The 24,259-nt window shown below is 47.4% G+C and overlaps 3 protein-coding genes across 9 annotated transcripts in view; 2 read left to right on the top strand and 1 right to left on the bottom strand.

Annotated features, from left to right (window-relative positions):
* The first annotated feature begins 300 nt into the window (after nt 1–300).
* Nucleotides 301–3,036, top strand: LOC135389935 (uncharacterized). Its single transcript, XM_064619981.1, has 2 exons — nt 301–697; nt 2,659–3,036. Exons 1-2 carry the CDS (start codon nt 431–433, stop codon nt 2,896–2,898), a joined length of 507 nt encoding a protein of 168 aa, XP_064476051.1. The 5' UTR covers nt 301–430; the 3' UTR covers nt 2,899–3,036.
* Nucleotides 3,037–4,572: 1,536 nt separating this feature from the next.
* On the top strand, nt 4,573–15,011 carry LOC135388162 (solute carrier family 12 member 8-like). 2 transcript variants are annotated; one of them, XM_064617538.1, is made up of 15 exons: nt 4,573–4,858; nt 5,588–5,759; nt 5,823–5,963; nt 6,807–6,998; nt 7,179–7,296; nt 7,355–7,468; nt 7,542–7,743; nt 9,743–9,830; nt 9,902–10,042; nt 10,455–10,739; nt 11,641–11,809; nt 11,883–11,965; nt 12,554–12,671; nt 12,742–12,799; nt 14,072–15,011. In XM_064617538.1, exons 1-15 carry the CDS (start codon nt 4,647–4,649, stop codon nt 14,229–14,231), a joined length of 2,253 nt encoding a protein of 750 aa, XP_064473608.1. In that variant the 5' UTR covers nt 4,573–4,646; the 3' UTR covers nt 14,232–15,011. The 2 variants fall into 2 exon arrangements, with proteins under 2 accessions (XP_064473608.1, XP_064473607.1); XM_064617537.1 differs by having other exon boundaries at nt 4,574–4,858; nt 5,820–5,963.
* LOC135388161 (serrate RNA effector molecule homolog) overlaps nt 14,663–24,259 on the bottom strand; it is a 22,880-nt gene continuing 13,283 nt past the window's right edge. For 4 of the 6 annotated variants that reach the window (XM_064617534.1, XM_064617530.1, XM_064617535.1 and 1 more), the window contains 9 exons: nt 22,661–22,801; nt 22,377–22,586; nt 20,353–20,523; nt 20,141–20,294; nt 19,893–20,001; nt 18,955–19,108; nt 18,136–18,316; nt 16,669–16,732; nt 14,663–15,223 (listed from right to left, as the gene is read on the bottom strand). In XM_064617534.1, the coding sequence (XP_064473604.1) occupies nt 15,145–15,223; nt 16,669–16,732; nt 18,136–18,316; nt 18,955–19,108; nt 19,893–20,001; nt 20,141–20,294; nt 20,353–20,523; nt 22,377–22,586; nt 22,661–22,801 (1,263 nt within the window). In that variant the 3' untranslated portion in view covers nt 14,663–15,144. Of the gene's footprint in view, nt 15,224–15,353; nt 15,613–16,668; nt 16,733–18,135; nt 18,317–18,954; nt 19,109–19,892; nt 20,002–20,140; nt 20,295–20,352; nt 20,524–22,376; nt 22,587–22,660; nt 22,802–24,259 lie in introns of those variants that run through there. The other 2 variants (XM_064617531.1, XM_064617532.1) reach the window with 2 other exon arrangements.

Raw genomic sequence — 24,259 nt, 5'->3', positions numbered from 1 at the left:
TATCCCATTATCCGCGTCCTTTATAGGAACGTCGGAAGGTGCAGGTAGAAGGGCGTCCGCCCCTCCTCCATTCGACGATGACAGTTTGCACCGGGTGGTTTCGCAGAACGCTCGGAAATAGCACGCCGCTAACACCACCACCACCGTGGCCTGAACGAGCAAGAAAAAACATTCTATATTCAGTTAATCTCTTACATGTCATCCAGAGATTGATTCACTTAGATTCATAATCGCTCATCAGTACAATTTTCTTAGTTCTCTGGTGAACTGTCACTGGGCTATTCGTTGTTTTTATGAAGCCGGCAAAGAAGAAGACGGAGAAAACCGCGCTGGCTGCTCACGTCTGGAAGCTGGCCGTACGTGGAAGCGTTTCGCTCATTTTTTTAAACACTGCAACGAGGACTACCCACGTCACCAGCGACCCTAGTTGATGGAACTTCACCGCTCGCTGTCCGTAGAAGCCGGGGAACTGAACATGTCCAGCAAGCTGAGCGAAGACGGCAGCGAAGGCGAGATCAACGAAGGGTTAATCCTGGAGTTCTTAGATGACTCGGCAGGACGCACTCCAGAGCCTGACGACCAGTCCAGGAACGCCGGTGCGTCTCCTGTGGCTGTGACGAAAGCCGCATCGGCCACGAACATCCGTCAACCAGAGGAAGGTGCCTCAGGCGAGAGACCCATCCTGGATCCAGAGCAGGTACCCTATGCATCGTGCAGTACCAACACCATTTAGATAGAAAAAACCTGCTTACTCGTCGACGTGACGTAACAACTTATAGTTAGCCAATCAGGATCGTGTTTTCAGCGACGGTAGCCAATTACGAACGAGCACTCAGCAGGCAAAAATGGGAAAAGTCTAGCAAAAGATAAGTATTTAACTGGATTGAAATATTTAAATAATTTATTATCCTAAAGAACAAGCTTATATACTATTATACTGAAGAACAAGCAAAAATGGGAAAAGTCTAGCAAAAGATAAGTATCTAACTGGATTGAAACATTTAAATAATTTATTATACTAAAGAACAAGCTTTCGGACCTGAGGAAGGACGCACTCCGACTGATTTTCTGGAAAGCGTGTTGCACGTTTCGTCTACAGATTCATGTCTACAGGTTCCAAGTTAGCTGCAATCATTTCCGAGTTCTTGAATTCGCAGAACGGCGAATCGTAATAGCGGAAGAATTCTGATTGTATATGTCCACGTAGCGAAGGAGGGAGAGGAGGCAATAAGCAGGCCTTCTGTATCTAGGTGACGTTGGCAGCACCCTGGAGCTAAAGGAACTGAGCACATCGGGGGGGGGGGGGGGGGGGGGGCAGAGATCTTAAAGGAGCATGGAATGGCTCGAGAAAGAAAATGTCTGAAGGAGTGAAAAATTGAAGGTCTATATGCCCTGGGATAGATATTCGCGCAAAAGTACGAGTGAAGCGGGCAATCCTGATGCGCAAGAAGGCTCTCAATCCCAGAAAAGCTGCTTCCCTCGGCTGTGACGTCACGTCATACGCACAATAGTGAGGCGCGCGTCCTCATTTCGATTGTATTTGGCGCCGCCAGTCCCACTTGTGACACAGAGACAGAGCAGTCTGTGGGTCGTCTTGCTCCCTTCCTGTAGCAGATGATTCTTGGCAGCCAATAAAAGTGCTCGTATGACCTGACCTCACCAGAAGGAGCTGTGAGAGGTCGCCGCTGCTGCGCGCACTCTTGTTCCATGCTCCTTTAATGTCTAGTATATGTGCATCATTACCTGTATGTATACTAGTGACACGGCCGAGTAGATACAGCATTTCCTCGTTGGTGTGTAGCCCCAAGGTCATTCTCTTGGGGAGGGGGGGGGGGGGCTGGACTCCCGCCACCAGCTGTGCCGTCCCAGGTTTTCCCGTAAATTATCCAAATAAATATCGGTCCGGGACGAATATTAGCCTCTCCGTTTCTCAACTACTCCGCCCCTACACACAACTAAGCCACAATTGCGTTGTGGTGCTAAGAAATTAAAAATATACAATACTTCAATGCGCCCCATATATACACTGACCGTGGGCAGAGTGAAACCATCCGATCGAACCACAGCCCGCCTGCACGAACGTTGAGGAGATTTCTTAGTGTTGTACTCAGTGGCTTCGTGCCACACGCTATTGCCCTCGAGGCTGCATGAGCACGGGACACAGCAAATCTGCTGAGGACGTCACTGAGGAATTCCTCAACTTTCGTGCAGGCGGTCCCAGAATTGCGAAGTGCCACTATACACGCTCCCACAAATTTTCGAAATATCGGCAGCCCTCGTCCTGCGGCTCTCTCCCTAACATTTATAGTTTCGGATTCGCCAAGAGTAAGTGACATCACCTGGAACCCTTGTGCCTTTCTCCTCCCAGCAGCAACAGCGCCCGTCTCGGCTCTCCGCCCCACGTTGGAAGACAGCCAGCAACAGTGGTGAGGAGACGCAAATCGACTTTCGAGGAGCAACGTTGCCAGACGCGTTGGTAGATTGCACACCCGGCGACGTTATACTTGTCAAAAGTAGAAATTGATTTTATAATACTTTCCATAAGTCACAACTATGAGAAACCAAATTTGGGATACATACAGTGTGATAAAGTGTTTCGTTCGTCGTGCTATTCTTAACTCCTATACACGACTGCTCATGGCTATTTCTTCTGTGCAGGCTGCAAGTGGTAGCGGAGAAGGTGGTCGACGTCGTTTGCCTGGCCGTCGCGCCCTCGTGCGGACGGGCGTCTTGTGCTTTACTACCTTCGCCGTCGTCTGTTGCGTCATGGGCCTCGTGACGTGGTACCGAGTAACGTGGCACGAGCCACTGTGGAACGAGACCGCCGTCATGCGCATCATAAGAAACGCCTCCGTCATGCTGTCGTCACAGGACATGGCCATCGCACCTGTCATGTAGGACTTCATGCGTAGCGGTATACAGAGGCACCTCGTAAAGGCAATATGATCGTTGGTGTGGTGTCCACACATTACACCGTATTTATGTTCGACATGTAGAATGAATGCTTATAAATAAATAATGTTTCCTTATTTTCAACCACGGATTCTGTTATGGCTGATGGCGCCGCGTGGACGAAGTCAATGGCGCAACCTGACTGCAGGCATAGATGGTCTACTTACGTGTATGGAATGTTCTCGCAATGGGACACTAATTAATTGTGAACTTGTCTGGGACGACTTTCATTACAAATGTCCCATAAGTGGTAAATACAAAATTATCAGCGTCTTTGGGCCATCCCTGCAATCACCCGGTCCGGATCTTCGAGCCAATGCGCTCGTTTCGGTGCCATTGTTAATTGCTTCTCCTCCTCCTCTCCACAGCTGTTACGGACCGACCTACATATGTTCATCAACTTTGCTGGGCCCTATAAAGTTGTCGCTTTAACGCAGGATGTCAGGAGGCACACGCATCGGGCACAGATGAAACGAAATCATATGGGAAAGAAATGTCACATCACCAAACATGACAATTGAGGACACTCAATATTAAGCTGTGGGACCAACGACAGTTCAGTCAAGTGCATACACCCTCGGGCTTGTATTAATCTTTTTTTTTTCTCGTTCATGCTTTCTAGCGTTTGTTAGATTTCTAGCTTTTCTAGATTTCTAGCGTTCAAGCCCGAGGAACGAGCATGCGTCGTCTATTTGAATTCTACGATGGTGCTACGGTGTTGCGATGCCCTTCCAGGAAGAATGAAAGTCTTTCTCATTCGTAGCATGGCCTTACAGTATCGCATTTCGCGCACGCATACGTCTAGGCAGGCGTTACTTTTCGTCGCGCCATTCATCACGACCCTTGACATTTTGCTCTCAGCCGGAGCGCGCTGTTTTGACAGGCCATCAGCCTCCTCTTTCTCGCATCTGTGTTTTTCCCCGGAGCATAGAAAACAATTTCTATGTCTCACTCTATGCTGCACCATGAAGGTACGAACTGAATTAGGCAATACATTTCCTGCACCTGTAAAAACTCATAGTGACAAGCCTAAAGTTGTTCAATTCATCCATCTGAAGTTATGTGTACATATTTGTTATTGTCCTGGGTCTGTCTTACCCCCTTGCAATTCAGTTGTATTTGACGACGTCCTACTTAAATGGCTCCCGATGCCATCTCTTACACATCGATTACGTGGTATTATCGCCGTTGCAGTAATGAGTGAGGTTCCACTCTACTGGTGCCCTCTCTATACGACGAGGCGATTCAGCAGGACATGCGCACGATATACAGAAGCCACAGTGGCGTACCCAGAAGGTGGGAGGGGAGGGGGTTTGCCTTCTATAGTGCATTTGGGGGAGGGAAAAGAGGGTAACTCCTCTCTCCCATGTAAAATTCGCGCATATAGAACCCCTCCCGAAATATTTTTTCCTGCAATACGCTATATTGAGTGGCCATCACAATCCCTTTGTTACCCCATTGCGCTGGCATACATTTCCTTATTTGAGAGAACAATACCAGCATCCTGCTGCATCCACTCATACATATAGGACTATACGTCTCGGCAGAAGCTTTACAAAATCATGTTCTTATACAGAGTTTCCTCCACATCGCCGTCGGAAGACTTGGTACCCGCGCATCCGCGAGCGCGCGAGCGCTCCATTTGTGAACTCCACCAGCTTCATCGTAGAAAAAATCTTTATAATGTCAACAGAATGCGCTACTACGTTCGCAGGCGCTGCGTACGACACGGAAGAGCGCTGTCTCTCATCGATCGCGTCACCTTTGTGGTGCACATGCGCGCAGTGTTCTCAGTGCCGGAACGCCAGTCTTTCGTGGTGCATCGGTGCACCGGCATCCAGCTGCTCTGTCTGTACATCGGCGGAAGCAACATATGGCACAAGGAAGAGCTCACTCGTCGGCATAGGTGAGCTATCACTCTCAGCTGCGGAGAGGACAAATTTCCTCTGGGAAGTTGCAAACAGGCGAGTGGCATAACGAAGGTCCTGGCCGAAGAGCAAGTCACCATATGGAAGTGTATTGCATGGGTGTTTTGATTTGCTAGCGTGAGTTACACAAACTACAACGGAATTATGACGGCGTGGAACGCAGTCGGCAGTGTGCTCACCTGGGTTTTTAATGGTTCACGTGGGTTTTATTTGCTGTAACGACCGGAGGCATCAGTGATCCAGCACGGTGTCCAAGCAGCGGTATATGGCGGGAAATTCGAGTCGGAATGAGAGTAGCTCTCCGTGGGGAAGTCTCTGCTTTGCGAATTTTGCGAATAGCTTTGAAGCGAATTTAGCGATGTGCCCGTTTCCAGGTTTTGGACCTGCACAGTTAACACGACGAGAACTTTACAGTGAGCCAGCTGTTGATGCATTTGTGAATGTAAAGGTCTCGCGCCGACTTTCATAATCGTATGTGTTCGTAACCATTGCTATATCACATGTGTCTATAGACGATGTACGTATAAGATCGTCTCAATAATACGACTGCCCGCGCACCATACGCAATGCAATCCATACAGGCTGCGTAGATGACATAATCGATCGTTTTGAAGTTTGCGTAGATTCTTGTAAGCGTAAGACTTTGCTGTGGGTGTATGCATTCCCAAATTGCCAAGCATCAACTTACGCGATGTTCGTTTCCGCAGACGACATATCGTCTCTATGTCTGAGGAGGATCGCGGCGATACCCAGGTCAAAGCGCCTCAGCAAGGCACGGAACCGAACTGGGGACGTTTCGGACTCAGCGGATCCGAAGACACGGCTCAACAAAGAACAATATGCGACAGCCCTCAAAACGAACTCTTCCACGAAGACCTGGTACGACACTTTCTTGTACCACACGAGAGCGATGAACAAATGCTTCTTTTCGTACGGCAGCAGGCGAAAGGCAGCAAACCCTGGTGGTCCGCCAACTTCTTCGTGTCAGAGCCGGTCCTGTTCGGAACATGGGACGGTGTATTTACCACCTGTATGATCCATCTGTTCAGCGTGATTGTCTTTCTCCGTTCCGGATGGATCGTCGTACGTATCTTTTCTTTGACAAGGAATTTTAGGTGGGACGAGAGAACCCTAGATGATCCGCTCCGTGTGTTCACACGAGCAATATCCCCACGGAATATTCTAGAGGAATAAAAAGTATTTTAAAAAATTGTTAACTTCCGTTCCGTCTTATGTTGACCACCGCACTGCACCGAAATATCAGGAGTGGCATACTGTGCACATTGCAGACGACCTGTCGTCTGCTATACGGAATGTTTTGTGGCTGCAGCTTATACAACACCACCTAGATACAGAAAGCCTGCGCGCTCGTCGACTTGACGTCACAATTAAGTGTCAGTCAATCAGGATCGTGTTTTCAACGGCCGTAGCCAATCACGAACGTGCTTTCAGCGGTCGTGGCCATGGAGAAGAACCACTGTCGTCTGCGAGTTGTGATTGCACGTCCCCGCGTACTAAAATGGAAAACTTGGAAATAAAACGCAGAACGGTCTCAATCTTTCTCAAAGGTGATATTCTGGGAAGCGTCTTGCACTTTTTGTGGAAATATTTAGGCCTGCAGGTTCCAGGTGAGCTGCAATCATTTGCGGGTTCTTGAATTCGCAGAACGGTGAATCGCTGTAGCAGACGAAATCTGACTATATATATGTCTACGTAGCGAAGGAGGGAGAGGAGGCAATGCGCAGGCCTTCTCTATCTAGGGAGTGTTGGTTTATACCACTGGCTATCAGAGCACGAAAAGATGTGACGTCACAACAAAAAGCTATGACGTCTTGTGCATCTTCCGCTGGAGTATTCTGGGGAACGTCGCCCATGTAAATACACGGTCTGGTCCAGGACATATCGTGATTGTGTGTTTCTAAACAGGGCAACGCAGGAATCGAGCACTCCGTCCTCATCGTGGTGAGCACAGTGGTAGTGTGCACCGTCGCCGTGCTGTCAGGTATCGGGGTGAGCCAACGCTGTCGCATCGAATCGGGTGGTGTCCATGTCCTTGTGTCCCACATCTTAGGAGCACGTATCGGTGGAGCAGTATCCCTGATCTACTGCTTCGGGCAGGTGAGCGCACTGTATGCATTGCGTTGATTTATAACAAGCTGACGTCACTATGTTTGTGTTGTATGTCTGTAAGCGTCAAAACCTACGCTCGAACTTTACGCCATGACTACAGGGGGAGGGTGAAGGCTTTTGCGGACAAACGCTAAGGTCCGGACGATATGCTATGTGATGTCATTCCAGGCGGTGAGTTGCGCGTTGCACGTGACAGGCTTTGCCGAGTCCATGGGCCAGCTCCTTAAGATAAACGACCATTGGTTGGAGCGGGGAATGGCAACAGGTCTTGTCCTTCTACTCCTTGGTGGGTACATGTGCATAAGAATAGGCCGAAAACTGGATGAATTTTCTCTCCTTTACAGGGATCAACATTGCGGGTGTTAAGTGGGTGGTGCGGCTGCAGTTCGCACTGCTCATCATCCTTCTCCTGGCGGCGCTGGACTTCGCTGTTGGGACATTTATTCGTTACGATTACGGTGAGCGCCTATGCAACGAAACGCGCACAGTGCCTCTGCGCTTGTGAAGCAATAGGTTCTCTTGCACGTGCAGAACACGGTGTGACGGGCTACCATGTGGCGACGTTTGCCAACAACAGTGTCCCACAGTACGGCGCGCAAGAGAATTGGTTTACCATCTTCGGCGTCTTCTTTCCCTCAATGACCGGCGTCTTCGCCGGTATCAATATGAGTGACGACCTCAGGAATCCTGTCCGGGACGTTCCAACAGGAACAATGGCCGCTATCGGGACATGGTACGTTAAGTTCACAGAGCTCGTAGAACTTCGTGGACAAAAGAGGAACTGCACCTAGGCCGTTCGTGCTTATCCGTCCGTCTTTAAAGGGACAGTTCGCTCAGTAACGTAATTGAAAGGAACATGTCTGGTAGGGGTATTTGACTTCAAACAACTCTCGTACGAGCCCTCTCGCTCAGAATCGACGTATTTCCAGAATTATATGTACGTATTTTGTCGTGAGAGCCGGCAGCGGACCCTCACCCATTGGGGAGGAGCAAGCGGGACGACCTGTTCATCAGCTCATCTGTGACGTTTCCGTGACGTTCTCGCCAGGATGGTCACGTGTCGGCGTCCTCGCCCCACATCTCATCTTCACATATAAGTGCTATCTGCAGCGGAGCGCAGAGTACTGCAGCAGGAGCGACCGAAGCCCTGCGCCATGGAAACGCCATCGTAAACACTCGTGTCGTCACACTGACGTCGCGCATGCGTCACTGTGTGCGCGAATTTCAAACTGCGTGGATGCCAACCATTCACCATGCCTATAATACGTTGTATACCGCAATCGAAAAATAAAGCATGGACTCCGTAATTAAGGGAATGCTCTACCCGTAAAAAAAAAAAAAAAAAAAAATCTACAAATGGATTCTTAACAGCGAACTATCCTTTAAAGTGCCACTACGAACTAAATCTTGTGTCTTCAGAATCCTACCAAAGTTATGTTACTGAAATCTCCTTGTCTCACTTCACGTTTTGCACTCCGTTAGCGGAGCCCCACGTAACATATCATCCGACGGCTCCGACCTTCGAGAAAGCACGAAGGAGGGAGAAACATCTCCCATTTCCCCCTCTTTCGATTAGTGTCACGTGACTTCACCACGTGACCCTCCCCGGACGCCGGCGTCGTTGCTAGGAGACGAGTGCCCTCTCCAGAACATGACATCATTGCAAGTTGTGGGCTTATGATTAGAGCTGAGCGCGGCTATACCCGCGGGTACCCGCACATACTCACGATTCGCGGGTAGGAATTCGCGATCGCTGCGGGTAGCGGGTAAAATGCGGGTGCACCCGCAATGCGACCGCCGGTAATGCGGGTATACCCGCATTACCCGCTCGCCAGGCCAACTAAGTGATCCCTCTTTGTCACACGCGAGCTCAGCAGTGCCCTATGTCGTTGGCCGTATAAATCCATGTGCCAGACTGCAGCAGGCAAGTGCTGGCGGGCGAGCTCGATTATTAATGCAGACATATATGGATCTCTGTTGAATAACAGTTTTATTGGCATACGATTGAAGCCGTCCGAGACACACAGCCAACACTCAGAATTTCCATTGTTTTAAAATGGAAACAGCGGTAAAGTGGACGAGGAACGAAAGTGGTCCGCTATAGTAATAACGCGTGGCTTAATTCCTGTTGTGGTGGGAATGCACTTAGGAAACTAAGGTGATGGCTTTTCAGCAAGCGGACCGCGGACAGGCCACCCACCGGCATTGTCGAGGCTATGTTCCCCTGTTTCAGTGATACCATAATCGCTGGTGTATCGTGGCCGCATCGTCATCTTCATCACCCGCAGGGTGAACAAGAAAACGGGGTTCGAGCTGGCGGCCGAGCACGTGTATACCGCTCACTTCCCCCTGCGGGTCCCAATGCGGGTATACAGACAGCACTGCGGGTCGCCCAGATTAAATTCTTGCGGGTGCGGGTCACACACGCGCAGGTACCGTGCGGGTCCAAGTTTGCTTACCCACACTCACCGCTACTTATAATTACGTCACCCGTTCCCCGCGTCATCGAAACTTGTGGAGGCTCAGCAGATCTTCAAAAAATCACAGAAATGCACAGCGTTCGCAAACAGTATTGAAATTTCGCGTATAGAATCCTTGAGGCATCTTCTTTTAATTGACTAAATAAAATAAACGCTGTTTTCCCGAGTCCGGAGTGGCGCTTTAAAGAGCTTCTATTTCGGACAACAGACAGCATGAGCAAGGCGCAAATGAATGTAGCGTGTCCTTTCCAGCCTGTTCCTGTACCTGGTGTTCGTGCTAGGGCTGGGCAGCACCTGCCAGCGCTGGGCTCTCAAGACTGACTACTTAATTGCAGAGAAGGTAATTTTTTTCGAACCTCCCCCCCTCCCCCCTGTATAATGAACATAAGTCCATTTAGTATTATATGTCAGGTTTCAGCAGTAGGAGTGATGCTTCTTTCCGGCTTGTACATCTCTTCAATGTCTTCGTGCCTCGGAGCCCTGTACACGACGCCACGAATCCTGCAGAGTATGGCCAACGACGGCATCTTACCTCACATCCTTGGTTTGGGTGTAAGCATGACAACTATGTTGCTTTCCTGTAGAAGAGCCTCGAAATTGTCACATCTGAAGCACGACGTGCTCTGCAGTTCATTGTCTTCTACAAAGCACCGCCACCGTAGTTCGTTGTGCCACTGGGGGCTATATCTCGTATCTTCAGGAAAGTACATGCGGTATTGCTAGGAGACACACGCCAGAGCTATCGGTGACGTCACCGACTCTTGGAGAATCCGAAACTATGAAGCGCGTAACGTTCACCGACGACATTGTATTTTGCGTACTAAGTCTTCGATTGAAAAATGAAATAACATGGCACTATTTAGTTTGGAGTGGCATTTACCGAACTCCGCAACGTTCCTGCTTTACGACTCGCCCATCCCAACCCTTCTTGGTGCTCTTGACATAGTTTTTCATAACGTTGCAGAAAGGTCCCAATCGGGTACCTGTTGTGTCCCTGGTGCTTTTCGCATTGGTGATCTTCGTGTTCGTGCTGGCTGGCAAGGTGAACACGCTGGCACCCATCGTCACAATTCCGTTCCTGTTGACATACGCGGCTGTGGAGTACGCCTACTTCTCAATGGCCATGACGTACGACCAGCAGCGTCGCCGAGGAGAACGGTTCCGCCAGCAGGCGCCGGTCTTCTACGGGGATTCCAAGCAGGAGTCGGGCCACTACCCTGGTTACGGTGCTGTCACTAGCGTTGGCAAGGTAAGGAAACGGTATTACGAAATTTTTCGATATCTGTACAACGCTCAGTCGACTAGCCTCTGTTGACGTTGTATGTCTCGCACCTTCTGGATCGTCCGTCAACGTGTTCAGACGTCTTTACTAGTTAATATGTAGTAGACTTCAAACTAACATTCTTGGTATATGCGACAGCGAAAACACGGTTCATAGTACCCAAACAGAACCCTATACGTTCCAACAAGTGCTGTATATTCGAAGGCACGGATACAGGTCTTGACCATAGGCCGCAAGCGACCGCCTTCTGTGCTTGCGTTAAAGGGAAAGTTCGCTTCCTGACGTCGTTGAAATAAATATGCCTGCAGGGGCATCTGACTCCAAACTCTCCTACGGGTCCTTTCTCTCGAAATTGAGAGGTGGGAATCTATACACTTCTAGAGTTATTAGTATTTTGTCGCGACAGATGGCAGCGGACCCGCACATACGGGGAGGAGCAAGCAGGAGAATCTCGTCAACGGGTCGCGTGACGTTCCCCTGACGCTCTCGCCCCGATGGTCACGTGTCAGCGTCCTATCCCACGCCCCCTCTTCACGTATTCTCTGCAGCGGGAGCAAACGAGGCCAGGCGCCAAGGGAACGCCCACGTGTCCTCGCACAGACGTAACGCGTTTGATTTTCTGCGCGCGAATTTCGAATCTTGGGGTTTCCAATGAGGCATTCACATAATGCCGATAATAAATTTCACGTCTCGAGCTGGCGAAAAGTGAAGCAGGTATTCGTAAATCAGGGAATATACTACTCGTGGAAACAAATACGGACGAATTGATTGATTGTCAGTCTACAGAAAAAGTCCATAATAATAAAAAAAAACGCCGTTTCTGGCCCCCAAGTACAAAGGCGATCAACGAAGGGGAAAAAATGCGCAGGCTAGCGACCTTGACCAGCTGTTCCCGGAGCGAGTCCACAGCCCAGGTGGTAAAGAAGGCAGCAGCGTGACGGAGTCCACGTCACCTGGCACACCCATTGGCAGCAAAGGGTCCAGTATGGGAGACAGCGACTCTACACTCAACGACAAGAGTTGTCTGCTTGGCAGAGGTAACCGTCTTGTACTTGGCAAACGCAAACTACCATTGTCTTTACATGTGGCCCTTGAAACTCTTCTCGCCAGGAGCAGGGCCGTGGCCCGAGATTTCCAAGAAATCGAATGCCTGGTATTCCAAGCTGTACAATCGGTGGCTCGCGGTTCTAGGTGTAAGTACTGAACGTTACATATACGCCCAACAGCTTATAGACTACCCTCTATTTACAAACATATGACGTCACGAGAGGACTGGTTCGAGGTTACATTTTGCTGTGGTGGGAAAGAAGCGGGAAAAACACTATCTGATATAGCTGATAGTGACTGTAGTGCCCATCAGCATGCTTTGCACGGCAGCGTTACGTAATCAATGACGTAAAGGAACAGCACGTTCAAGCCCCGCCCCACGCTTGTTGACGGACTGCACTCCGTGCCCTCCTTAAGTTGAACACGGGTTATACATAATCGTCTTTGTGACTGTGGTTATCTTATGTTGCCTCGGAGTATGGTGTGTAAAAATTCCCACACGAGCAGATGCAAAAGTAACAACGAATAATAAACATCGCGGCGATTCCAGCACCAGTGACGTAACAGGGACAGCCAATCATGCCCCTTGCATCCATTCGGGGGGGGGGGGGGGGGGGGGGGGGGGGGGGCGTCTGCTATATAACGGGGGAAGCTGTTCCTTTAGCAGTGTGTATAACAAATAGAAGAATTATCTTCGATACAGTGCACCTTTCCTGAGTTTTCTTCAATTTCAGATTTTTGCGAAGTTAACCATCATGTTCCTCGTCCAGTGGGGCTACGCTTTAGCGGCTCTGACGACGCTAGTATTATTATGGTTGTGCATAGGACGAATGAAGCCAGGTTCCTTTCCAGGTACCGAGTGAAAGTGTGTGCGTCGAACAAACAGTACATAAAGAGCGCTGTTACCATTTTCTCTTCTCAGGGGTGACAGAGTTCAAGCTGCTACCGCGGTTGAAAAACTTGTGTCTTCGCTGCATCGGGTACGTATACTGCATTTCAAAACCAACGCGCAAACTTGAAGTGCAACTCCGGACTTCGAAAACACCGTTTATTTTATACAGTCCATGAAAAGAAGGTACCTCGAGAATTCTACACGCGAAATTTCAATCCTGCTTACGAACACTGTGCATTTTTGTCAATTTTGGAAGGTCTGCTGAGCCTCCACAAGTTTCGATGACGCGAGCAGCGAATGATGTAATCATAAGCCCGCAAATTGCAATGATGCCATGTTCTGGAGAGGCCACTCGTCTCCTAGCAACGACGCCAGCGTTCGGGGAGGGTCACGTGGTAGAGAAGTCACGTGACGCTGATCGAAAGACGAGAAAATGGGAGAGATGTCTTCTTCCTTTGTGTTTTCTCGAAGGTCGGAGCGGTTGTATGATATGTCACGTGGGGCCACCCGTGAGCCCCCCCGGAAGACGCGAAGGGCAACAACATTGCCAGATGAGAGCCGGACGCTCCGCCGGAGCCTAACATGACGTCACAGTTCTCAAAAATAAAAATTACATTTCTCTAGCTTTCGCGTCACGCGCCAAAATATTTTGCAGGAATGTAAAGTGAGACAAGAAGATTTGAGTAACGTAACTTAGGGAGGATACTGAAGACACGAGATTAGTCCGTAGTGGCACTTTAAGTTACAAAGGCGCCTTCACTGAGCATCCAAGAGGAAGAAGGTATTCTTGCGAGATTCTCGGTGGGATACATTCAAGTGTAAAGTCTGCCTGAGATGCGGACGCGCCCATTGGAGGTTTCAGCTTGCTTTCGAGCTCATCGTATGACCAGAGTGTGAAGACAGGGTATTTGGGTTTACGGCCGTATTCTGAAACGATCCTCGACTCGACAACCCGACAAGACTCTTGTGAGTGGAGGAAAGATACGCTCCACTTGAGGAGCCATTGGGCATCAAGGCAAGCACCTCCTGGAGTACCATGTGGTACTCCAGGAAGGCGCGAAGATTTCCTCCACCCAGGGTGGGGCGTTGTATATATCCGACAAAACAACAAACAATATCCGTGTAACATCCAACAAAATTCGCTATAGACGTGTTCGCTACGAAATTGTTGGTTATTTACCCTACGAAGTCTTATTTGCGGGGCGGGCTGTGCAGTTTTGATATGCACGTCGACATGACACGACCATGTATCCAATATGGAGGGGGGCACAGCTTCCCTACTTCGCCACATGAGGACTTCGTTATACCGAGAAGTTCGTTATAATGGTCCGTGCTCCAAAATATGCCCTCTCTCTTGCAGGAGGAAACCATCCAGCTATGAACAAATGGTGGTGGCCCCCATGCAGCCAGAGGTGGAAACCACAGCTGCTCAAATCACCGAAGAAAACGTGGACTACGCTTCGCGCGAGCGGTACCACCAGTCCACCTCGTCGCAGTTCCAGCACCTCGACAGCGACTGAACAAATGTTCATCGATTGCAGGCTCGCACTGCCAGCACAGGCTGATGACAAAGCCGAATGTGTTCCTCCGACATTTGTTTTCCTGGTCATCTACACCAGCTTGGCTTTTCTAAAAAAGAATTAGGCCGGTGGTGTTGCAAATGGCCCTACTACGTGGGCCCCACAAAGTTAACGAGCTTGCTATCCCCACCCTACAAGAACCCACGGTAAAACCTTGCCAACGGCACGTGTCATTCGTGCTGGAATACACACAACTTGCATTCTTCCCATCAATAAGAAGACACCCTGAAACTTTTCCTATCGGACGTAACAACTAACGCAGCTAACTCTTAGAACACCAGTTCTTACTCTCTGTATTCAACCGCAGTAAACCTTAGTGGTTCTTCTGTAGCCCAGACCTCAGTGCAAATGTTAAAAAAGTATCCTTATGGTGCAACTAAAACGAATTTATTTCTCTGACGGGAGATGAAAAAACAAGAGCATGTACTACCACCCGTGGCAGCATGTCTGATGGCTCACCCACTTTCCCTTCCAAACACATTTCCTCCCCCCCTCAAGGAAACCACCAAACACTCAGGAGGGGAATGGAAGCACAAACACCCCAACAGCCATGTCGTCTTGTACATCTGGCCACTACCAACAATGAATCAGTCAGGACGGAATGTGCATTTAGCAAACAAACGATTCCTAAGTCATCCCGTCACTGTTGTTAAACCCGTTTTTCTGTGTCACGCAGCAGCAACTCTGCAGGCGTGAACGACAATAAAAGTTTTTGCCACACACGTGAGTGGTGCGACGTTCTCTTAGCCCTGCGGGATTTTAATTTGGAACTCGTGAAGTCATGCACGCGACCCGCTGCATTACTTCCTCCTATAGGTGACTCGGGGGAGGGGAGGGCGTCACAGGGTTAAATCTATGCAAAGTCCACGTCATTCGGCGCGTCTAGGTCTCTGTAGGTGACGAGTTTTCTGGGTTCTCCACGTGGACTTCTGCTGTAACGAAAAGACGGTCTGCGTCAAAACTTTCCCCCGGACGTATCTGACCACTCCCCCATGATTCACCACATTCACCGCGTGAACACACAAACAACGGGGTCGAACATTTTCCTTCTGCATGTGTGCGTCTGTGGTACTCTAGTTTATTGTCGTGAAAACACTGGGTTCTTTCGCAGACACAATGTTGACAATGCATGCAGTAATGATGCCAGGTTTGGTCCAATTTTGAAAATGAGGTGTGATTATTAGAGCATGACAAGTTTTATAATGAATGAAATAATGGGTGGGGGGTCTAAAATCGAGAGGTGACAAGCTAAAACAGCTCCAAGTCCTGCGGCTCATCGAGATCATGATATCCAATTACTTCCCTGGGGTCTGAACGGAAGCTGAAAGAGAAAAACCGAACACTTTTGTTGCTTACCAGAAGAACTAGGTACAACAGTTCCGAGAAGTCATGCATGCTTTTTCACAGAAGTACACAGACAGAGAGCATCACTAGCGAAACACAACAATGCCACCACCTCCGGCACATGAGAGCTTTCCAGTCGGATTACGGTGGTTCAAACGCTCTCAGCATTTTGCAAAGCACGCATCGCCATGCAGAAACAGTAAAATGCACATTTTGTGAAAGACGGTGATGTTCAAAGTACAGCAAACAAACGTTCCAGTACCGGGAAGTCGCAAGTCACAACATAACCAATGAAAAGACTCTAGAAGATGCAGTGAAAACTGGTTGAAGCAATCGCGGTTACAAAAATTATATGATTGAGGCTACCACATGTTTTTCTTTTTTTGTTTCAGACAGAACTATGCATTGCATGGCCACATGTACCAGTGAGCAAACCCATAGTTACGACAAGGCTGAATACTGTAGCAAAACGAATGAACAGCATGCCAGTAGGTTCAGTATGTTGACACATTTGAACCAACAAGGACACTGCTTTATAGCCATCATATTGACTTCTGAAGTGATAGCAGCATAAGATTGAGCAGTGCCTCCCATGCAAGTCATGTATTTATAGGACAACAGAAGGGAAAATATGCTGCATCGGAAATATAATGCATGGAAAATATGTTTTGCGATCGGAGGTTTATTTCCGCGACAAAACATTTATGCATGCTAGTTAAATGTCTCCTGTCTACACTACAGTGTGTTGCTGATTTCCTTGCGACAACAGGAGGCCAGGATATTTCTTCAAATTTCAAGCCGTTGCTCACACAGCACAAAGTGATATTCTTCAAACATCACAATGCATAAAAGAAGGTGTTTTGGAGAGACTACTAAACTGTGCCTTGTTACCACTCAACAGAAGGTCCACAGTTGTTAACTGTCCTAACTGTCCATCTAAATGTGCTTCTAACCAGTTTTCACTGCCTGACAAAGAACAAATCACAAGGAAGCACACATAGCAAGATACCCGGTTGAGCATAGCAACACCCACCGTCCATAATTGTTGCGTTTGAAACCTCCTCTGTACATGTCAGGGAAGTTACGGCCTCCAAACCCTGTTGTAGGACGAACAGGAAGATCCAGTAAAAATTAGACACGCAAACAAACTAACGGTAACTCAAACTCCAACATTCAGAGCGGTCTGTTTGACTTATGCAATCTTGCACAAATATGCAGTCAGTATCTCTGTTTTTCTAACAGATAATTGAGAATGAGGTAAAAAGACTTAAGAAAATAACACAAAATGTTGCTTTATTGTATATTACAGTCAAACTCCTTTACAATGAACACCCTTATAACGAAAAGACCACTATAACGAACGTTTTTCGCGGTCTGGTCAGGCACCCATAGGATTCAATGTATACTTCGGACATTTATAACGAATTCCTTTATAACGATTGAACCGAAATAACGAAGTCATTTTGAAGTCAGTAGGGCAAAATTTGCTACCTTCACAATGAAGACTTTCCGCGGTCTCCTGAAGTTCGTTAAAAAGGAGTTTGACTGTATATGGTATGACAAGACACGGTAGGCAAGACTGAGCCTCGTCTTACTGCTTCACAAAACAGTTGCGTGACAAGCTTAAAAGTAATCGGGCGTTGTAACTGGCATTGACATCTCCGCCTTCTAAAGGCAAACACAACTATGCCCAGTTTCCTGCATCCACACTACCCGCACATGTCTCGGCAACTAGCATTCATGCCGTTCTTGTAATGATGTCACAGGCCTCGCCCTGTCTTGCGTTGGCTCTGTGTTGGATTATTTCGGCTCACAGGCTCCTCCTGTGGCTGCAAGGCAGCATCGCGATCCAATCCGATTCAAAGCCCCAGATGCGAGTGGTTCCGATGCGAGATGGCAGCGCCGGACTGTTGTTTTCGACTTAAGAGTACGAAAAATGTGCTTCGGCACCAGCTTTTTTTATTTGTGATACGCGTCATTTCGAGTTATGCAAGTTCGACTAAAGCGCAAGTTATTTATAGAGCCTGAAGTTTTCGGGAAATATTTTTTTCTAAATTCGGGGGGTAAAAATTGGGTAAATAAACATGCGCACTAAATTCATGCGAATTCCGGTGAAAAAAACTTCCATTACGCTAAAATCGGGCTCAGTTATTCAAAGTAACTGTAGCGGTTTGGTACAAACAGTGATGTAACTGCATTTTTCTGCCAAACAAGTAAGTTAGTGCATTCCTCCAGACATCCCAGAGAGGGCAATTTGCCTGGTAAAAATCGGGTTTCACCATAAAGAGGCAACCTTCAATCGGGGTGCAAATTCGGGAAAGAATCGGGTAAAACCCTAAAACTTCAGGCTCTAGTTATTTACAAAGTAGTAGTACGGCATGTGCCCAGCGCATTTGAATTGGTTTGAGTTATGCATGAATTTCGACTAAACCGTTTTCGACTTAAACAAAGTTTACTGCATTGTGTTTCGAAACACACGTCTAACTACTGTCTTACTAACCTGGAAAGCCAGGTCCATGGCCACGACCGAACCCAAAAGGAGGAGGCGGGGGGAAGCCGCCATGAAATGGAGCCATCATTCCACCATGGTCTGGACCTCGCATGCCTCCTCCGCGATTGGCTGGATGCTCCGGGAGCTGAGGTCGCTTAGCGTCCATCAGGTAGTTGTTAAAATACGCCACCTGGGTAACGAAACGAGAGAAAATTTTTTTTTTATCATGCTTCATGACAACTGCCCTGGACAGGTACTGCTCCATTTTTAAAGTCACGCATTCTGGAGTGCAGAGCCAAGCATTTAGCCACACGCTGAAGTATAATTATTAGCAGTTCATCACATACAGGATACTGCACAGTATTATTCATAGAGCCTGAAGTTTTAGGGTTTTACCCGATTCTTCCCCGAATTTGCACCCCGAATTGAAGGTTGCCTCTTTAGGGTGAAACCCGATTTTTGCCACGCAAATTGCCCTCTCTGGGATGTCTGTAGGAATGCACAAACTTACTTGTTTGGCAGAAAAATGTAGTTACATCACCGTTTGTGCCCAAATCGCTACAGTTAGTTTGAATAACTGAGCCCGATTTGTCCCCAATTTTAGCGTAATGGAAGTTTTTTCACCCGAATTCACATGAATTTAGTGCACATGTTTATTTACCCGATTTTTACCCCCGAATTTAGAACAAAATATTTCCCAAAAACTTCAGGCTCTAATATGTACCATTTATGATTATTTAGTGTGAACATCACTGATAAACTACACCCCACTTAATTCCACATGTCCTGAGGGCACTTAAATAAATATGTATATGAAAGCATGCCTACCTCTTTCCTCACTTCATCCACCTTCTCAGCATGCTTGTTGTAGATGTGTTTCCTAACGAACTCTGGTCCCTTGAATTTTTTCCCAGAGAGTGGACACAGCCACTTGTCCTTGGCGAGTTCCTGTGTGTTGGCTGTGACAAATTTTTCCACTTCTCTGCCTCGAAGTTAAGAAAAAAGTACGGAAAGTCCTCTCTGCGGCTGTAAAACTTCTTTCTTTCACCGAAAAATATCTCATGCACAAAAATGTCATCTACATAAGGGGACATGACGTAAAAAGCAGGGTTCCAGAATCATTCCAGCTTTATCAGAACCTGGAATGGAATGGCAGCAACGATGTTACGGGTGGAATGGGAATAGAATGGGCCCCCCGTTTTAACCGGAATGGGAATGGATTGGTTTGGTTGTCACTATCGTAGTTTCAGTTTCAACCCAATGGTTTCTGAACTTACGCCCCTTGAACCTACGCCCGCGCATCGCACCTGCCCGCAATGAAGAGGGAAATAATATCAAATGTTTCCTGTATCGTTCAGCACTTCAAGTCATGCGGGGAAGTCATTCATGGCTTTCAGGGCCCTTCCGTTCACACTGTGCTTCGAACGCCATGCCGCCAAAAACTGCTCCGTTTACTTCTTCATTCTGCACTCACAAGAAGGAACTTTCGTTTTGACAGCTTTTGTTACTGTCGTTTGTCACATGTTCGATTCTCTCTCACCTCCTTCCCTCTCTCCCTCCAAGTGAGGAGGCGAGCGCGCGTGACCAGCTGCTCGGCCGCAAAGCAACGTGGTTGCGTAGATCCCGATTATAAGTCGACCCCCCTACTTTGAAACGTCGATTTTAGAAAAAGGGGTCGACTTACATTCGGGTAAATACGGTACAAATTTCTCCCCAACATCAAAGTTTGACGAGCACTGCACCAGAAAACAACGTAACAAGGATACGATTCTGGGTCTTTCCTGCCCAGCCTGGTTGCCTCTTCAGTGCTCAGCTTCGTGCAGGGTTGCAGGAAGGATGCAATCTTTGTCTCAAAGTGGCTGATGTAGTCGGAAACTGAAAAGGAATCGATTCCCAGGGTCACGATGCTGATATTATTATGCCGGACCACACGCTTATTCAACTCGATGCTGGTCTAGTTCCATTACTGATAACCCTCTCTCCCATTAGGCCGACGAATCAGAAAATGACTCACTTTCCTGAGGAGTCACCTTGCTGGAAGGTGGTGAACCACGTGCGTGCATGATTCCGCAGCGATTGGGCATCTCATCCTCGCTGGCGTATTCACTGTGGTTGTAGTAGTCCACCGAATGCACCACTCGCAGGTACAGCAGGAGGCGATCGAGGACCTGTGGGTGAGAGTGCAAGCATTTTTCTCTCTCTCTCAAGAAGGGTGTTTTTTACAACCTTTATGAGGGTGTCATCTTTGTCTAACGTGGCACCGGCATCGTCGGCTTCTCTCTGTTCCTCTTGGTCCGTGACGCCTCCGAGCAGCTCTTCTTCTTCAGCAGATGCTTCTTCAATGAGGTAGTCCGTAATGTTCTTCAGAAGCGGATTCTTGGAAGTACCTCCAAAGCTCTGATGGATTATGCAAAGTGTTTAATATGTACCTATGTTTAATACCTTTTTATATGCACGAAAAAGAAGCAAGGAATGGTGTTGAGAAGGGGAGCAATAATGGACAGTGAATAAACATCATGTGCAAAAAGTAACATATAGAAACAAGCAAACAAACAAAAAAGCCAACAGCATGCGACAATGAAACCAATGCATGGCAAAGTACAGAAAAATTGAAACACTGAGCTGCTGAGTATACAGTCAAACTCCTTTACAACGAAGCTCAGGGGACAGCAAAAAAAATTCGCAGTAAAGGTATTTTCGTTAAAAAGGATGTCCATTATTGGACCTATAGGCTCCAGCGGGACCGCAAAAAAAATTTGTTGTAGTGGTATTTTCGTTAAAAAGGTGTTCGCTATAAAGGAGTTTGACTGTATTTTACAAGCTTTCTGTACGTATATAAGACTGGCAGACAAAGCGTAAACTAACAGGAGCATAGCTGTGCTAATGTGTGCATCTTTATGTAGAACTACAGCTGGCTGGTACAAATAATGTAACAAGGTTGTGTATGCAATCATGATTTGTTGAGTGACAAATGATAGCACTCTACAGATTCAACAGAATAGATGGCAGGCATAAGGTAGGGCATAGCAACCTCCTTCTAAATTTATACTTTCCCTGCTGTCCACCAGTTTTTGCACTTTTCTGTGACTGACATGTTGATTCTGAAGTTACCTCCACTGCATACATAGAGCCTGGAGTTTTAGAGTTTAACCCGATTCTTCCCCGAATTGAAGGTTGCCTCTCTAGGGTGAAACATGATTTTTACCCGGCAAATTGCCCTCACTGAGACGTCTGTAGGAATGTACACTAACTTGTTTGTCAGCAAACGCAGTTACATCACCACTTGCACCGAACCAGTTTAGTTAGTTTGAGTAACTGAGCCTGATTTCTCCCCGAATTTAGCGTACTGGAAGCTTTTCCACCCGAATTTGCATGAATTTAGAGCACATGTTTATGTACCTGATTTTTACTCCCCGCATTTAGAACAAAATATTTTCCAAAAACCTCAGGCTCTATGCATACATGGAGAAAGATATACAGTCAAACTCCTTTAGAATGAACACCTTTTTAACAAAAGACCTCTACAAGGGACTTTTTCGCAGTCTCGTCAGACCCCCCACAGGACTAATGTAATTTTTGAACAGTTAGAACACAAATTCCTTTAAAACGAATGTACCCCAATAGCAAAGTGGTTTTCAGGTCTGTTCCACAAGGTTTCAACACATACAACGAAGATCAGGAGCGGAACGGCGAACAATACAACACGCCCCATTCTCCCGCAGTACTCTCCCCGACGTGACTTTCCATTGTATCGCGTTCTGCCAGTTTTCTTTTGTGTGTTCAAAAGAAGTGAGCCACGGCAAAGCTGACTGGACTACCTCTAGGTAGACGCGTGTGCCGATGGAACTTTGACGGACGGCGACGACGGCGCGAACACACACAAGGCAAAAACAGCACAAAACCGCAGCGTACCATAATCGCGATCAGTAAAATTGGGGAATACGTGCGTGTGCGAGACGTATTTATGTCTTGCCTTTAAAATTGAACAGTTTCTGTGTTGTTACAAGCAAACAAAAGCAAATCTTACTTCGCGAGAGTGCTGTAGTGCTTGCAGTGCTAGTCTCTCGAGTTTTCGTTCAACCTGTCAAGCAGCATTGGATTCAATGCCCTTCTAGAAGTTAACACATCACACGCTTGCTGGCGTTACGTGCGTTTCTCAAGGCAGTTGGTTTCAACAGTCGTTGAAGGCTGCCCGTGTAACAGGGGTGTTAAAAGAGGCTTCTAACGCTCCCAACAAGTACAGTGCTCACCATGAGAACTTGTTCCTTGTCATCCTTTGCATTGGAATCTTTCCCCGCACCATCCCAAAGTCCTCGTTGGCTATCCAGGTTCTGAATGATGCGTGCGGACAACTTGATATCAGACCGCACCACGGTCTTGTGCGAGGCAATGCCATTCACAGATCGTATTCTCCGGCTCAAGTCCCGGTTCACTATGGCACCAAGTTCACAGTCCCGCAGCTGAAATGCAGGCCAGCTCGTTACAGTGAAGCTCAGAAATTCCGCACCAAAAATCTTCCTGTAAAGATAATCACCCGTATGTTGTTGAGGTTCCAGCATATCTCCTTTATGTTGACGGTCCGCTCGAAGGTGACCCAGCCGCGGCGGAAGAAACGCCGCTCGGGCTGCGGGTCTGCAATGGCCACGCGTAGGAAGCCTGGGTACCGCTTGCACATCTAGGACGCAAAACAGTCATCAGGACACATTTGGTTCATATCACATTTTAAGCAGCACTCCATAAACATGAATCCATTATGACAACAACAAACAACTGACAAATTTAATCAAACGATCTACCTATCCCAGGCAGCACAACATCTTGGCTCAATATTGGACCAATAATATTGGCAATGTCGGCTCAAAATTCACAACTCTGGTTCAAAATTCAAAAAAACTTAAAATTCACAAAAGATTGGTCCAATATTAGGCCAAAATGTTGTGCTGCTTGAGATTGCTCACCAGTAGTGTCATATTCATTGGGCATAACAGTAACTTCTGAAGTGTCATGTAAAGTAATGTGCCCTTGTTACACTATATTCTTTATGAAGAAGGGAAAGTTCAGCACTTCCATATTGGACTTGCACAGGAACTCGCGATACACTGAGATCATATTAAGTACCTGCTCCACAAAATGAAACACCAGATGCACTACCACGTGTCTACACATGCCTTCACCAAAACTTCACAGAGTTCAACCAGCCATGCACTTCCTAAAACTCCTGTTACCACACAGCTATTGCCTGGTTTCACCAACCCCATTTAGCATATGAACTGGGATCAGCGGTCCCTCAACTTGAATTTAACCCGTAATACTGCTTCACCAAGGGCCCACACGCGTCGACACGACAAAGTTTTGAGGAGCGTGCGCAGATTTTCGCTGTGAAATGAAAGTGCTGAACACGAACGCCGTGGAAACAATCCCGCATGATGAGCACAGTCATACAACATCATCGAGGATCGCGGTTTAACTGCGATAATGAATGAGGCTGTTCCAAACTGTGCATCACCGTCAGGAACGATGGGCTCACGCGGATGGGCTCACTGGACAGTGAAACCGTCCAGTTCTCGCCTACACGACAAATGCAGAAGGCACTGCCAGTGCAGGAAGAGAGCACTTGCTACATTCGTTTTCCTTCTGAGATGTGCTCATCAGTAAAACCACCACACATTCTGAACGTGCCCTGGACTTTTATTCTGTCTGTTTTCACCAGCATGCCAATTGCCAACATAAGTATTCACTGTCCACGAAACATTTTTGAAGTGGAAGTTGTTTTTACAGTTTCCAGCTTGCCTCACGAGAACAGCACATTGCTTCATTGTAGAAATAATTCCAGTGTACGTATGCATATAGGAATGTATGCCCAATGCTAGGCCAATACATTAATACTATACACATTCCTTACTAGCTCTTGGGGCATTTTCCTAAGGACCAACAGGACACAACTGTGACGATACATGTTTTTTGGGCTTAATTTGCTTAATTAACCCTTAACTGAATTAACCCTAACATAATTAACTCTTAGAATCCTTTATCCTAGGACGTGATATTCGATTAGATATTCGAAGGACAATTTTGCAGACATTCGCATTCAATTCATATTCGAATATTTCAATATTCGCACCATTCTAATATA

This window comes from Ornithodoros turicata, chromosome 3 (assembly GCF_037126465.1).
Source record: "Ornithodoros turicata isolate Travis chromosome 3, ASM3712646v1, whole genome shotgun sequence".
Lineage (NCBI taxonomy): Eukaryota > Metazoa > Arthropoda > Arachnida > Ixodida > Argasidae > Ornithodoros > Ornithodoros turicata.
The sequence above is the reverse complement of the archived record's forward strand: the minus strand, read 5'-3'. Positions and strand labels throughout refer to the sequence as shown.

Bases quoted from the DNA above. Each gene is read 5' to 3' on its own strand.
- LOC135389935 (XM_064619981.1), top strand. From the start codon at position 431: ATGGAACTTCACCGCTCGCTGTCCGTAGAAGCCGGGGAACTGAACATG. The intron at 698-2,658 runs GTACCCTATGCA...TCTTCTGTGCAG, and splicing joins CCATCCTGGATCCAGAGCAG to GCTGCAAGTGGTAGCGGAGA.
- LOC135388162 (XM_064617537.1), top strand. From the start codon at position 4,647: ATGCGCTACTACGTTCGCAGGCGCTGCGTACGACACGGAAGAGCGCTG. The intron at 11,810-11,882 runs GTAACCGTCTTG...TCTTCTCGCCAG, and splicing joins GAGTTGTCTGCTTGGCAGAG to GAGCAGGGCCGTGGCCCGAG. The intron at 11,966-12,553 runs GTAAGTACTGAA...CTTCAATTTCAG, and splicing joins GGTGGCTCGCGGTTCTAGGT to ATTTTTGCGAAGTTAACCAT.